The sequence below is a fragment of the Elephantulus edwardii genome, unplaced genomic scaffold (genome assembly GCF_000299155.1).
Source record: "Elephantulus edwardii isolate Elephantulus edwardi_28Jun2011 unplaced genomic scaffold, EleEdw1.0 scaffold00055, whole genome shotgun sequence".
NCBI classification, from domain to species: Eukaryota; Metazoa; Chordata; class Mammalia; order Macroscelidea; family Macroscelididae; genus Elephantulus; species Elephantulus edwardii.
Genome location: NW_006399805.1, coordinates 105,712 through 119,020, shown reverse-complemented (window position 1 = coordinate 119,020; position 13,309 = coordinate 105,712). Strand labels below are relative to the sequence as shown.

Below are 13,309 nucleotides of genomic sequence, written 5' to 3'. Positions count from 1 at the left end.
TGTGATGGAAAAAACAACCCATTAAGAGTTTTGTAGTCATGGCTGTTTGCTGCTGTCTGGTTGGCTCTGTCTCGTGAAGACCTTGTGGAGAACAGAACGAAATGTTGGCCAGTCCTGTGTCTTCCTCACCACCACCAGCCTGTTCTGACCCATCGTTGCAAATACAACGCCAGTCCCAAAGATCCCCCTTGCCCTCACGAACCCTCTAGTAAACTTTACGTCCTCTGACAACAGACTCCCATGACGTCAAAGCAAAAGAATCGGACAGTGTCTGTTCTGATTCAGCAGGTTTTCGCTGGGAGGTGTCTACCAGATCTTCTTAGGTCTGGAAGCTCCTGTGCATACCCTTGCTGGTAAGGGAAGGCTAATGGCCTAGCCCCCCACATCACAGCCCCACGTGAGCCAGCGCAGCAGGACGACCTGACAGGCAGGTGGTGAGCATTCATGGCAGGTGGGTCTTTTCTCAAATAGCAGATACTGAAAATCCACGTCGCACTGTGGCCTGGCGGCCTGGCATGAGCTGAACCTCCTATGAATGGCAGCTCCCCTACCCACCCTCACACTGGTTCCACTTGAGTCTCTTGGGGTGAGAACCATCAAGAAAGGAATCAACAGGCTCCAGGGATGTGTGTGTGTGTGTGTGTGTGTGTGTGTGTGTTGGAGGTGGCAAAAATGGCTTCCTCTTCTCAGCCAGCTCCATCTACAGACACTTTTTCAGAGGGCCTCCTATGTGTACTCCTCCATATCCAGCATGCTCTTTCCTGCCCTCTCCTGAGGCCCAGGCCTCCTGGGAACCAGCCTTCTACCCCCTCAGCTCACCTTGGGAAAGTGGGACGGAAGTGAGGCCAGCGCTTTGAGGACCAGCAAGAGGATAACTTCTTGTTAGGGGAGGGGAGATGTTGGCAGGGATCCTCACGCACCCATATTCTCAGGGACTTTGATGAGGGGCTGACCATTCTATGGAAACACATCTGTCTTTTCCAGTTGTGTGAAAAGAGAACCCTTCGTTGACATTGCCTTACTCAAGTCTGACAGGGGGAGACCCCACAATGGCCCAACATAACTCAGCTCAGTTCTGGGGTCTTGATCATGAAATGGCTCTATCTTCTGCAGTCACTGCCTGTACCGTCCATGTCCTGCTGACTACACTTTTGAGTTCTTTGCTGGCTTTGTGAGTGGATCCCGTAACTCGGGAAACACGTTCCATCATTAAGTCCAGTCCACTGGAAGCTGCAATCTCAATTTGAATTTAGCTTCATCCTCTTCTCTACTCTGAGGGGAGGTGGACCTGTGTTCTGCAGGCAGAGGTCTGGCCTGTGTTAGACTCACAGCCCCTTCTCGTTCTCGAAGGTCTGGAATGAGGGTTAGGCATGGCCAGACAGAGGAGATGGGACAAGAGACGCAGAAATCCTTAAAAGGAAACTCCCTGGGATGGATCAAAAATGTCCTTTGGATCACCAACTAATGGCTGCTTGCCACACTTGAAATTTCTGATCTCTACCCTTTCCACTGCTGGCAAGTTACTCTTGACTCAGAGCAACTCTACTGGACAGAGAACTACCTTGCAGGGTGAGGCAGGTTGTTGTATCTCTTTCCTGAGGAGTGGCTGGTGTATTAGAACGGCCTACCTTTTTTTAAAGGGAGCTCTGATAGCTTAGTGCTAAGGAATTGTGCTGCCAACTCAAAGGTAGGCAGTTCAAGTCCACTAGCTGCTTCATGGGAGAAAGATGGGTAATCTTCTGTGTAATTTACAGCCTCTGAAAAACCCACCAGAGAGTCAGCTATGAGAGTTCTGATCTAGTGGGAATGGAGTTGTCCTGCCAACCCAAAGGTGGGTGGTTTGAATCCACCAAGTGCTCCAAGGCAGAAAGATGGACAGTCTCCTCCGATGCATTTACAGGTTTGGAAAACAGCTGGGGTGTCAGATATGAGTGGGTTCCGCCTCAACAACCACCATCACCACCGCTATCATCACATTTTGCTTGGGAACCAAATGTTTAACCACTGCAGCAGGAGGGCTCCCTACCTCAGATGGTTACTGATCTGTAAATAAACTCTTATAACAAACATCACATTAGTTTAGTCCTTCCCAGAATACTTTCAACATTTAATGCTTTTAAATAATGCTCACAGCTTTGATACATAAAATTACATTGTTGATGGCTACAGTTCCCCAAGAAGCATAGGAATACTCAAAGTTATTCCCTAAGCCATAAAGATAATGTGATAGATGCTGAATGTTGTTGTTGTTATGTGCCATCGAGTCGCTTGCGACTCATAGCGGCCCTATGTACAAGAGCCCTCAATGTCGTTCTATCCTGTGCTGACCTCGCCGTCTCAAACATTCATTCCCACCACTCCACTCACAGAATCGATCCATCTCATCAAGGGTCTTCCTCTCCTGTGCCGTCCCTCCACTCTCACAAACATGATGTCCCTCTCCAAGGATCAGTCCCTCCTTGTAACATGCCCAAAGTATGTCAGACGAAGCTTCAGAATCCTTGACTCCAAGGAGCATTCTGGCTTCACCTTCTCCAGAACAAACTTGTTTTCTTAGCAGTCCATGGTATATTCAACACTCTCCTCCAGCACCACAGCTCAAAGGCATCAATTCTGGTTCTATCATCCATCCCTATTCACTGTCCAACTCTCTGATGCATAGCACGTAATGGCAAAGACTATAGCCTGGATCAGGCGCACCTTAGTCTCCAGCCTGAGGTCGTTGCTCTTGAGTACTCTTGAGAGGTCCCTCACAGCTGACTTTCCCAATGCAATTAGTCTCCTGATTTCCTGGCTGAATATAAAAAGAGTTGATTTTCTGTGATTTCCTTAAAACCGAAAAGAAAGCGATGCCTTCTTTCCTTCTAGAAACAGGAACCACTTTTCCAATGGAGCTGAAAGGGAACCTTCATAGAGGCAAACACTGACCTCAGAGCTGGTCAACAAAGGCCCCCCTTTTTTTTTTGGTCTTGATTTCTTATTCCTATGCTCTTATTTCATTATATACACCTTTTTAAGACAACCTGCTTGCAATTATTTTGGGGAAGAAATCAAAAGTAGTCATTTTAGGGAAGATGTTCTGAAATTACAGATGGTTACAGGACTTTTCAGACAGAAGAGATCTGTACCCGGTAAATGGGTGGACTGGACGTTAAGAAAATTATATGTCAATAAAAGTCTTGGGAAAAATGAAACACACCCTAACTTGGGGTCCCTGTCGGCCCCGGGCGGTGTCCGCAGGCGGGAGCCGTGGGGACCCCCGTACCCCGCTGTCGGGCTGCACCCGCCCGGGAGGCACCTCGAGCGGCCACCGGACGCCAGAACCTTCTCGAACCGCGGGCGCGGATCCGAGCACCTAATCTGAACCGCGGGGCTGGGGGACGGCGCTGATTGGCCCATCCCCGACACGTGACAGCACCGGGCCAATCAGAGCGGCCCTCCCGCGCCGGGCAGCGATGGGGCGGGGTCGCTGCCGGTGGATCCCTCGCCCCTCTGCCCGCTCACCTCCCAGGACTCTGCAGGTCAAGGTCCGGTCTGAAAGGGTCAGCTTCGGACTTTGGGAAGACTGAGGCCCGGGGCTCCTGCAAGATGAAGCCGGCCTGACCCAGATGGGCTGCTCCTGGCGGCAGGTGCCCTCTCACCTCTCACCTGGGTGACCACACTGTGCGGCTGACCCAGCCCACGAGCCCCTCAGAGTCCAGAGACTGACCGCTTCTGCAGCGCTGGCTGTGAATGCTGTGAACTAGTGAACTACCTCCTTTCGAGGCTGTAAAGTATTATTTACACAAAACCCCAAAATCTCCCTTTTATGCAACCAATTTGGTGAAATCGCATAAACTCCAGAGTTAATTCCTTTGGCTTAAACAATACCTATCAGATAATTATTGGGTGCTGTTGGGTGAATTTCAACTCACAGTGGCCCCTAGAGAGAACAGAAATGCCCTCGTTGGGGTTTCTAGTTCTTCATGGAAGGGGTCCTGGTGGCACTATGGCTACATGCCCGCTTCTAAAGCAAAGATGGGCTGTTCACATGAGTTGCCTAAGTGGCAGCTTCCAGAAGGTCACGGCCTTGGAAACCCCAGGGCCAATTCTGCTTTGCACTGTCTGCAATCAATCAGGATCCACCGGACGGCAGTGGGAAGTGCTGGGCTGGTTCATCGGGAACACAGAGATCACCAGGCCTTTCTTACACAGCACTGCTGGGAGGACTCGACTCACCAACCCTTCTGTTAGTAGTAAAATGCTTAACTGTTCAGCCCCAGGGTTCTTCTGTCAGAATGAGTCTGGGAAATACTTGAGGCATAAACGAAGTATTTCCTGTTTGGAGACTTTGATGCTAAAGTGAAGGCTTTAGCAGGGGCTAGGAGGGGCTAGCAGTGTGTGGGATTGTGAATGCCACCAGGAGCCACCAGTCAGGGATGGAGGTGCAGCCAGAGGCCCTGGGTTTCTGTGTAGCTAGCCTCTACCTTCAGAGCCTAAATGAGACTTCCAACCCTCGTCCAGCTATAATTTCCTCTACCTGACAAGGGCACTGTTAGTGTTAGGTGCTATTGAATCCAGTAGGAATCACACCCACACTATGAACAAGCAAGCGATCTGAACACTGTCCTAGCCTGTGTCATCCTCACAATCTCCAACACTCTCTGCCCATTGCTGTAGTCACCATGTCAACCCAGATGGCTTGCCCCTCCACCTTCCCAAGTATGATGTCCTCTCCAAGGAACAGCTGTGTGCGCACGCCTCACAAAGGAGACACAAAGCGGGGAATAAGAAGACAATAACAATCAAGAGGGAAGGGGAAAAATTAAAAAAATCCCCTTGGAGACTTCCAATCTTGGTGCCTGTTGACCTCTGTTTGGTGGCTGTGGTCTGAGGTTCCAAGGACAGCAGGACAACTGGGACCCTGCAACATGCCCAAAGTATGAGATGAAGTTTCATCCTTGCCAACAAGGAGCACTCTGGCTGCACCTTCTCCAAGACATATCTGGAGTTTTGGGGTTTTTTTGGCAGTCCATGGAATCTTCAGCACTCTTCTCCAACACCACAGCTTAAAGGCCTCAATTCTGTCAGTTTTAGTTCACTGGCAAGGACACTGGGGAACCTTAGGAGTGGGAATCAGGACCGAGGTCCTCACAATCTAACCCCGTGGCTTCCAGGGTTTCACTGAGAGCTGACTGCTCCTTTGATGCCCCTGGGGTTTTTAAAGACGACAGGCTCTTCCCATATCCCAGCAGACACCCTGTTTCCTCTTTCGCCAGCCAGGGCAGTGCAAGGCCCAAGATTTTCTGGTTTCTTAGAATAAAAATCAACATTGTTTTCACATCAAATGACTTAACAATGTTATCACTGGGTTATGGAGAACAAATCTGATGAATGAGGATCTGTAGGATGGCTGCTTGGTTCTCTGCATTTGCTGATTGAGGAACCACAAGGCCAGGTTTACTTGCCTTCGACTCATAGCTGACACGCCACTAAGTCTTCAGAGGCTGTAAATGGCCCAGGAGGAGACTGTCCATCTTTCTCTACTCAGCCACTGGCATGGACAGGCCTTATTGGCCCAGGCCAGTGGGTTTCAGGAGGGAGAAGCTCACCTTCAGGGGGAGGGTCCTAGGAACATAGGCAGTGAATGGCAGGGGGCATCTCAATGACACCCTCCAGCTGTTGACACATGAGCCACCCCTTTGCCCATCTCTCCAGTACACCACTGCCACCCTGGATGACACAGTGGCCAGACAGGAAGGCAATGTTCAGTGACCCTGGACTCTTTCTCACCCTCTGAAGTAAACTGCTTAAAACCTCAGAGGGAGAAGTGAAAAAAGGCATGGGGAAGCTCATGGCCCGAGTGGCCGCTGAGCTGGAGGTGAAGGGAAGGGTGGGCTCCCATTCCCATGTAGCCTCTCTTCCCGACGAGGACTCTGGATCCTCCGACAGAAAGCCATGGAGCTGGTGAGCCTAAGTCTTACCTTGCAGAGGCCTTGGGGGGCAAGCTGACCACACATGGGGACAAGTGACATGGTCATAGTGGGGGGTGGGGGGTAGACATGAGCCTGGCACGGGTCTGTGAGGCCCCAAGCGCAGGGCAGTTTGACCGGATGTGCTGGCCACAGTGTGCTCTGGATCTGCCTCGTCTCCACCTGTCCAGCAGCCACCAGCATCATCCACAGGATTTGACGCCAGGAACACTTAGTCGTCTGATATCCACGGATGACTTGTCTTACAGCGTGACAAGAAGACAGGACCCTGTGCAGGGCCACACGTCTCACTGGGCCGTGGCCAAACTCTTGTGCTTCTCACAGACACAGCACCTGCTTTGCTCACCGGGCACAGTGGCCTGTGTGGACTTAACACCATGGCCGTCAGCCCAGATCTGCGCTGATTCGCCATGGAGTTGGTCTGACTCCTGTCCTGTGTCAGTCCCACCAGCTCTAACACACACACTTGAGCCCACTGCTACTGTCACCATACTAATTTTTTTCTTTCTTGGAATTCAAACCAGGTTTAAATTTAGGAAAAAGAGATCAAGGTGGCTGACGCTCACGATATCAACACACTTGTAAATATTCAGAGACACCATGGTGGCCTAGTGATGAGGTTCCAGATCCCCAGACAGTGAAGACAGGGAGCGGGGCCCACGTTCTCTGGAAGGGGCCATCTGCCAGCCTCAGGGGCGCTGTCCCTGCACAGGTGACCTCTGCTGTTTCCATCACTGTCCTCACACCTGAGCCCTGTGTGCTGCTCTCTTGTGTACCCACCTGGTCTGGAGATGGTTGAGCTCACATTTCCTGGTGGTCTTCCACAACAGAAGCAGAGGTCTCCATTAACCTTACCCAAGAAAAGCCAGCCTCAGTCTATGCCAGCTGGAGGAGGTGGTGCTGTGGTCAAGGAGCTACAGCCCAGCCTGGCTGATCCAAATGGCCCACAGCAGCAATGGGGTGGACCTGATCTACTCTTGCTGGTGAAGACAGCTGACTGTGTGCCGCATGGGAACAAGGGGACAGAGAGCATCTGCGACTATTCATCTACCACACACTCTGGCCACACCCGATTACTTTAATCACCACCACCAGAAAACTGATCAAACATCCGGTAACAGAAAGGGCCTGAGCTGGGGTGAAGCCAGAGACAGAAATGGAGACAGGCCAGCAGCCATGCTGAGCTGTGAGCCATGTGAGAAACCGAGGGTCAGGAAATACCAACCCACGGCCTGGGACATTCTCAGCGGCTGCCAGGTCAACTCCAGGTGTGTGAGGCTCAACTGCTCTGCACGGCTTTCGAGGTGCTGACCTTTTGGAAGATCACTGGGCCTGCCTTCTGGGTGGTTCCAAACCGCCAACCTTTTGGCCAGTGGTCAGCATTTGGCCACGTATGCAGCGCAGGGACTTGACTGCGAAGCTCAACACCATTCTCACAGGAGAATGTCTTAGCGTGCAGACACACCTGTCCCGCCTTGGTTTTTAATGTAGCTATGAAATTAATTCCTAAAAAACGTCTTGAATAATCTTGAGGATGTTTCCTGAATGTCATTACAGGTAGTGCTTGACTTACAATGTATCTGAGTTACAATGAATAGGACTCATGACTATTCTTTTCAGTTTTATGTATCTTGTGAGTAATATGTTGCAGTATGCAATTTGCTTATGTTAACACTCCTAAATGCTCAATTTCATGATTGTTTAAAACCTTACTGTGCACACCAATGTTTATTGCTGCTTTGTTCACAACAGCAAAGAGATGGAAACTCAAGTGCCCATCAACAAGCACATGGATAGAGAAGCTGTGGTGTATTCCCACAATGGAATACTATGCAGCACCGAAAAATCAGGAACTAATAAAATATTCTACAAAATGGGTGACCTGGGGAACATTATCCTGAGTAAAATATCTCAGTCACAAAAGGACAAATACTGCATAATGCCACTGTTATAAAACAGGACTGACATGGTGGTTGGGGAGAAACTAAGAGGAGATAAATAATGTACACTGCATTGAAACTCATAAGGGAAAGAACTGTTTAAAAGGAATATGTGGTTAGGTATTATTTGTATGACAACAGTCCAGAATAAGAGCTGCATAGCAAAATAGACTGGGGGAGGGGGCAGGGGAGAAAATTGTACAACAATGAATGAATTTTTTTTCAAAGAGGAAAGCAAATGGGGGAGGGAGGGCAAGGAGGAAAATGTACAACAATGGATGACTGGAAATCCAAATTCTCTATAAACTTTCCTTAAAATAAAAAAAAAAAGTTTTTAATCCATGTTGAAACATTGTAGGACAAATATATTTTTACTTAAATTATTTTCAAGATGTAACTTTTAAAAATTTTCTTTCACTGAACTGTTATTTATGTTCCCAGGTACTGTATTCTCAATTATTTATAATAAATTACATAGTTACTAGAAAACAAAACTAAACAAAACAAGAAACCTTGCTGGATTTGTAAACAGGCTGTAGTAATAACTGGTGGTCGGGAAAGTATTGGACTTCTATCCGAATCAAGTGACATTGGACCAGAACCTGGGGTAAAGCAAGGACAACCCACACATGAGGCGGTAATCAGTGGCACTTCTCCTCCTGAAGTGGCTCCCGGGATGCAGCGGGAGACCCACTCATCTCGGTACAATTAAGAAGAGCCATCCCAGGCATCAGCTCCTCCTACCTACGGGCCAGGTGCTCCTAGGGACATGAACATCCCTGCTTCCTGGTCATCCGTAGGGTTTATGAGGGAGGCAGTCAGACAAGCACATGCACATGGATCCATGCTCTGCGGCTGGGGCTTGGCTGCTTCACAGTTTGTCAAATTAGCTGGAGGTTATTTCACCACAAAAGGACTTGAAAGCCCTCAGGCAGCGTCACAATGATAAAAAAGAACGAAAAAATAAACTGTAGCCCTACGACTGTTTATATAAACTTCTCTTCCCTTCCCACCCTTTTATGTACAGGAAAAAAAAATCCATACAAAGAACATTGGATAATTTTATATAAAACAAGCAAATACAAGAATCTGAAACTTTCTCAAAGGCTGAGCAAGACATGGAGAATCTTTTAATGTCGCATTAAAAAAACACATTAAATACACTATCACACACGCGGGTACTGGGGCAGGTGGGAGAGGGGTCCCTGGACCCCGGAGCGGGTCTGGCCTGTCGAGAAGTCAGGTAGGACTCGCTGTGCAGAAGTCGTAGACTTTCATTTAAAAAGCTCACCCAGACTGCACGACACCGCCCAGTCCCTCCCAAAGTGGGGCCTGAGCCAGGAGCGCAGGTATGGGGTTCTGGGCTCTTTCAACACGTCAGATGGTCCTGGGACGTCTGCAGCCCACAACTGCCACTGTTTTGCTCCACAAAGTGACAAGAAAGGACAAAAGTCCTCCCATCAAGGAATCCTGGTCTCGGAAAACTTCTCACTCCTCCGTCTGGCCCCTCCCCACTCTCTCACCCCCACAAGCATGCCTACACTCACGCACTACTCAGACCCTTAATACTTCTCTCACCTTCAGTTCATATACACAAGCAACTCGGGCCCAGCCTCAAGCCCAGGGCCACGTCTGCAGTCCTGAGACCACGGTTTCCTGGAACGAGGTGGGTGGAGGAACCCTCTGTCCCTGTCTGGGGCTTTGAGGACAAGCTCAGCCAAGGCCAGCCCAAACAGTGTCTAAGCTGCTGGGCCTCACAGCCCCTTGGCTCTGCACGCCCATCTTCTGGACCCCATGGCGACCCAGACTTCACCATCTTCAGATACATCCAGTGGGAGATTCTGGGTGCCCACCAGGAGGGGGCCGTGCTGGTGAACGTCCCCTCCACCTGAGTGTCAGTAGCTCAACGCATGACCCTAGTATGAATTAGGACCGGGTGGCTGTGTCTGGCCACGTACCCTAGCACCCACTAAACTGGGTGAATTATTCTTTCCACAGCTCACCGTGACTTCATACAGAGAATTCCATGCGGGTTTCATATACATATATATATATATATTCTTACATATATATATGTAAATGTGTATGTCCATATGTACACATATACATATATTCACACTCACACATACACACATAAGTATACACACACGTTTTCTGCAGAAAGAAGTCCTGCCACAATTTGGCTTTTTCAGGACAGTGAAATGGAGAACGCAGTATCTCACTCCACCGATCCCAGAAAATGAAGAGTGGTGCTTAAAAAAATGCAATCCCAAAGTTCACTTTCTTCCTTTTTAAAAAAAGGTTAACAAAACTTTTCTTCACAAGTCGAGAGACTTCACTCCATTTGATTGCACCTCTGCAAACGTGTAAAAAATTTTGAAGTAGACTAGAAAACAATGCCGCGATGTGGTCACTATTCCAACGTCACCACCTCCACGGCCTGGCCATCCATGGTGACGGCGCTGTCCGATATCCTGGTGGTCACAGGGGCCATGGCCACCTGCACGGGCCCATTGCCCTGGGCGAGGCTGGTCACCACGGTCTGGTACATGCTCACGGGGATCTGGACCAGTCCTGAGGAGACAAAGGGACATGGTGAGAAGGCTCATAGTCGGGTCCCACGAAGACCACCCTCCGGGGACCACCACTGTCAGCCCTGGGCCACCACAATCCTGAGGGCCAGGCACAAACCAGTCTTTATTTCTACCAATTTGTCTTAAACAGAACATTAGTTAAGTTCTAGAAGAATTCTAGAAGAATGAAGAGATACCCACTCAGGATAGGCCCCCCCCCCTTGTCAGGAGGTGATTCTGTCTCCCTTATTGTAAATCTCTGTAAAGTCCTGTCCTGCCTTTGCAGTCTGTCCACTCAGGCCTGGTCATTGCATACAGCAGGTGTCGGGAACAGGGCTGCAGCCTGGCTGGTGCCTGGTCAGTGCAGCCTTTCCCATTCAGCTGAAGGACCCAAGAATGTCTACTGCTGTCTCCTCTCTGGACTTCTCCTCCACCCATGCCCAGTGTGTCACCAGGGTTCTTGTTCTCAAAACCGGCCATGCTAAGCATGTGGCCAGAAGGGCCAGCAGCAGTGCTATTCCAAAGATCCTACATGTTGGCAAATGACAACCAAGGGTCAGTATCTTGTCTTTAGATTTTGTCTTGGATTCAGTCATCCGAGCTCCAAACTCAGAGACTAAGGTACAGAGTTTACAACCACAGGGGGCCCATCCTAACCAGGAGCTTCCAGCCTTAGCTGGGGGAAGGGTGGAGGCAGAAGCTTCCAGAGCTGAGAGGTAATCTATCACCCTGGCTTATTAGATGGGCCGGGGCTTCCTGTGATGAGGGCTGGCTCACTCCGCGCTGTTAGTAACACAGTCTGTAGTATCGTGGAAGATCTGCCCCTAAATGAAATGAAGATTCAAATGCAAAATTCCTTGTTTGGCTGACACAGCTTTACTTGTTGCGTCCTGTTGAGTCGGAACCAACCCATAGCTGACCCTCCAGTGGGTTTTCAGAAGCAGTAAACGGCATGCGAGAAGACTGCCTGTTTTTCCTCCCATAAAGCAGCTGGCAGATTCAAACTGTGTACCTTTGTGTTGGCAGCACAATTCCTTACCATTAAGCCATGAGCGCTCCTTGCTCTACCCAGAACATGCACACTGACTCGACCCTCTCCTTCAGAGTGGATGCCAATGGCCCATGGTAGTCTAGCCCCTCACGTCAGCCCTTGTGGTCCAAGCTCCCATCTGCTTTGCCCTCCAGCAGAGAGAAGACCTTGTTTTGAATCCCTGTGGAACTCGTCTTGTCTCCAGGGAGACAGGCCTAAAGGGACATGCAGAGTCTCCACCCATGAGACCTCAGCAGCCTGTGCAGGTTCAAGAAATATTTTCTAGACTCACGAGTGAGGCTCCTTCAGAGCAGAAGCTACCAGAACGAAAGAGAATAATTTAAAAAAGGAATCAGGACTTGGGCCAAATAACACTTTTCTGTGATACCACCTTCCATACCTCACTTTATTCAGGAGAGGGGACCACTCGGCCTCCCATTAGGACCCGCAGCCAAGCCTTCTCAGGGTGAATCACTAAGTATCCCGAAAGCTTTTCAGAGATAAATACTAAACACAGGGGTCATTTCAGAACCCCCAATGTCTTGAAATCGCAATTCCATGATTTTCACAAGCAGTGTCAGTCCACCTCCACCTTAAATAAGTGCATCTCTCTCCCAGTGAGGGGATTTCAGGAGATCCTCCCCCGCCCCTGGCACAGGATTAGGGGAAATCGGCTCAGTGTCTGTGACCCAGCAGCCTCTCGGTCCCTGGCAAGGGAGGGGGAGGGGCCTGGAGGCCCATCTGCCCTGAGCTGGGCAGCCGCCCTTGGAGAGGATAAAGAAATGCTGAGGTGCAGGAAACGGGCTGGGCCGCCCCTGCATCTGCTCAGCCCGCCCTGATTAGCCCTAATCTAGAAGGCTCACGCTAATCTAAATTTATATTCTGGGTCAGGTTGACTGATTAACAGGAAGTCTTGCCCCTTCGCCTTGATGGGCCTGGCGTTTGCGCTCTGGTTTTTCGGAGGTCCTGCACCATCCCGGTGGCCGCACGTTCCCAAGTCCTCCAACACCCACTGTGCATCCTTTGCTTTTCTGCTGTGATGCCCGCCGGCCAAGTGGGCAGACAAGCCCTCATCGCACAGCTGTGGGTTCGTAACGATAAATCCTGAAGAACAATCCCCAGTATTTCAAGGCTGTGAGAAATTGCAGGTTCACGGAGTTTACAAAATCTTTCTCTTTAGTTCAAAAGCAAACAGACAAAAAGATTATTGTAATTTTTAAAGGTAAACAGACATTGTGAGTATGTGATTTCCCTGCACTGGATATGCTGGAAAGCTAGGCAACCTGGGTTCCTTATCAGAGCCTTTCTGAAATGCATCCTCACGCTGGCCAGGAACCATTCAGAACACCAGGATCTAGGAGGGAGAAGCCTCTTCTTCGAGTTGCTGCCACTTTTCTCGGGCTTCTTGTGAGGTTTATGAAATGGGCCAATATGGAAGCGGCCCAAAGGTGAGTTAGGGGCCAGTCCCTGGGCTGCCGTTCCTCTCATCAGGAGAACACCACTGTCCTTACACCGTGGAGTGCTCACAGCTGGCCTGCTGTGGGTTTCCTGAGGCAGTCAGTCTGAGGGAGAAGAATGTGCAATTTCCCAGCATTTGTTACAGTAACAATCACTCATTGTCATTGTCACACACTCAGAGATGACCCTCCAGTAAGTTTTCTGAGGCTGTAAATCACATGGAAGGTGACTGTCCAACTTTTTCCTAAGGAGGCCCTGGTGGATTCGAACCGCCAAAGAAGCACTGCCTTTGGGTTAACAGTGCAAATCCCTGCAGGCTACGCCACCAGAGCCCCC

At 49.7% G+C, this 13,309-nt stretch overlaps 1 protein-coding gene across 1 annotated transcript in view; it reads right to left on the bottom strand.

Moving 5' to 3' along the window:
- Positions 1-10,325: 10,325 nt before the first annotated feature.
- NRF1 (nuclear respiratory factor 1) overlaps positions 10,326-13,309 on the bottom strand; it is a 66,505-nt gene continuing 63,521 nt past the window's right edge. Inside the window, exon 10 of the mRNA XM_006887119.1 lies at positions 10,326-10,486. Within this exon, the coding sequence (XP_006887181.1) occupies positions 10,326-10,486 (161 nt within the window). The remainder of the gene's footprint in view (positions 10,487-13,309) is intronic.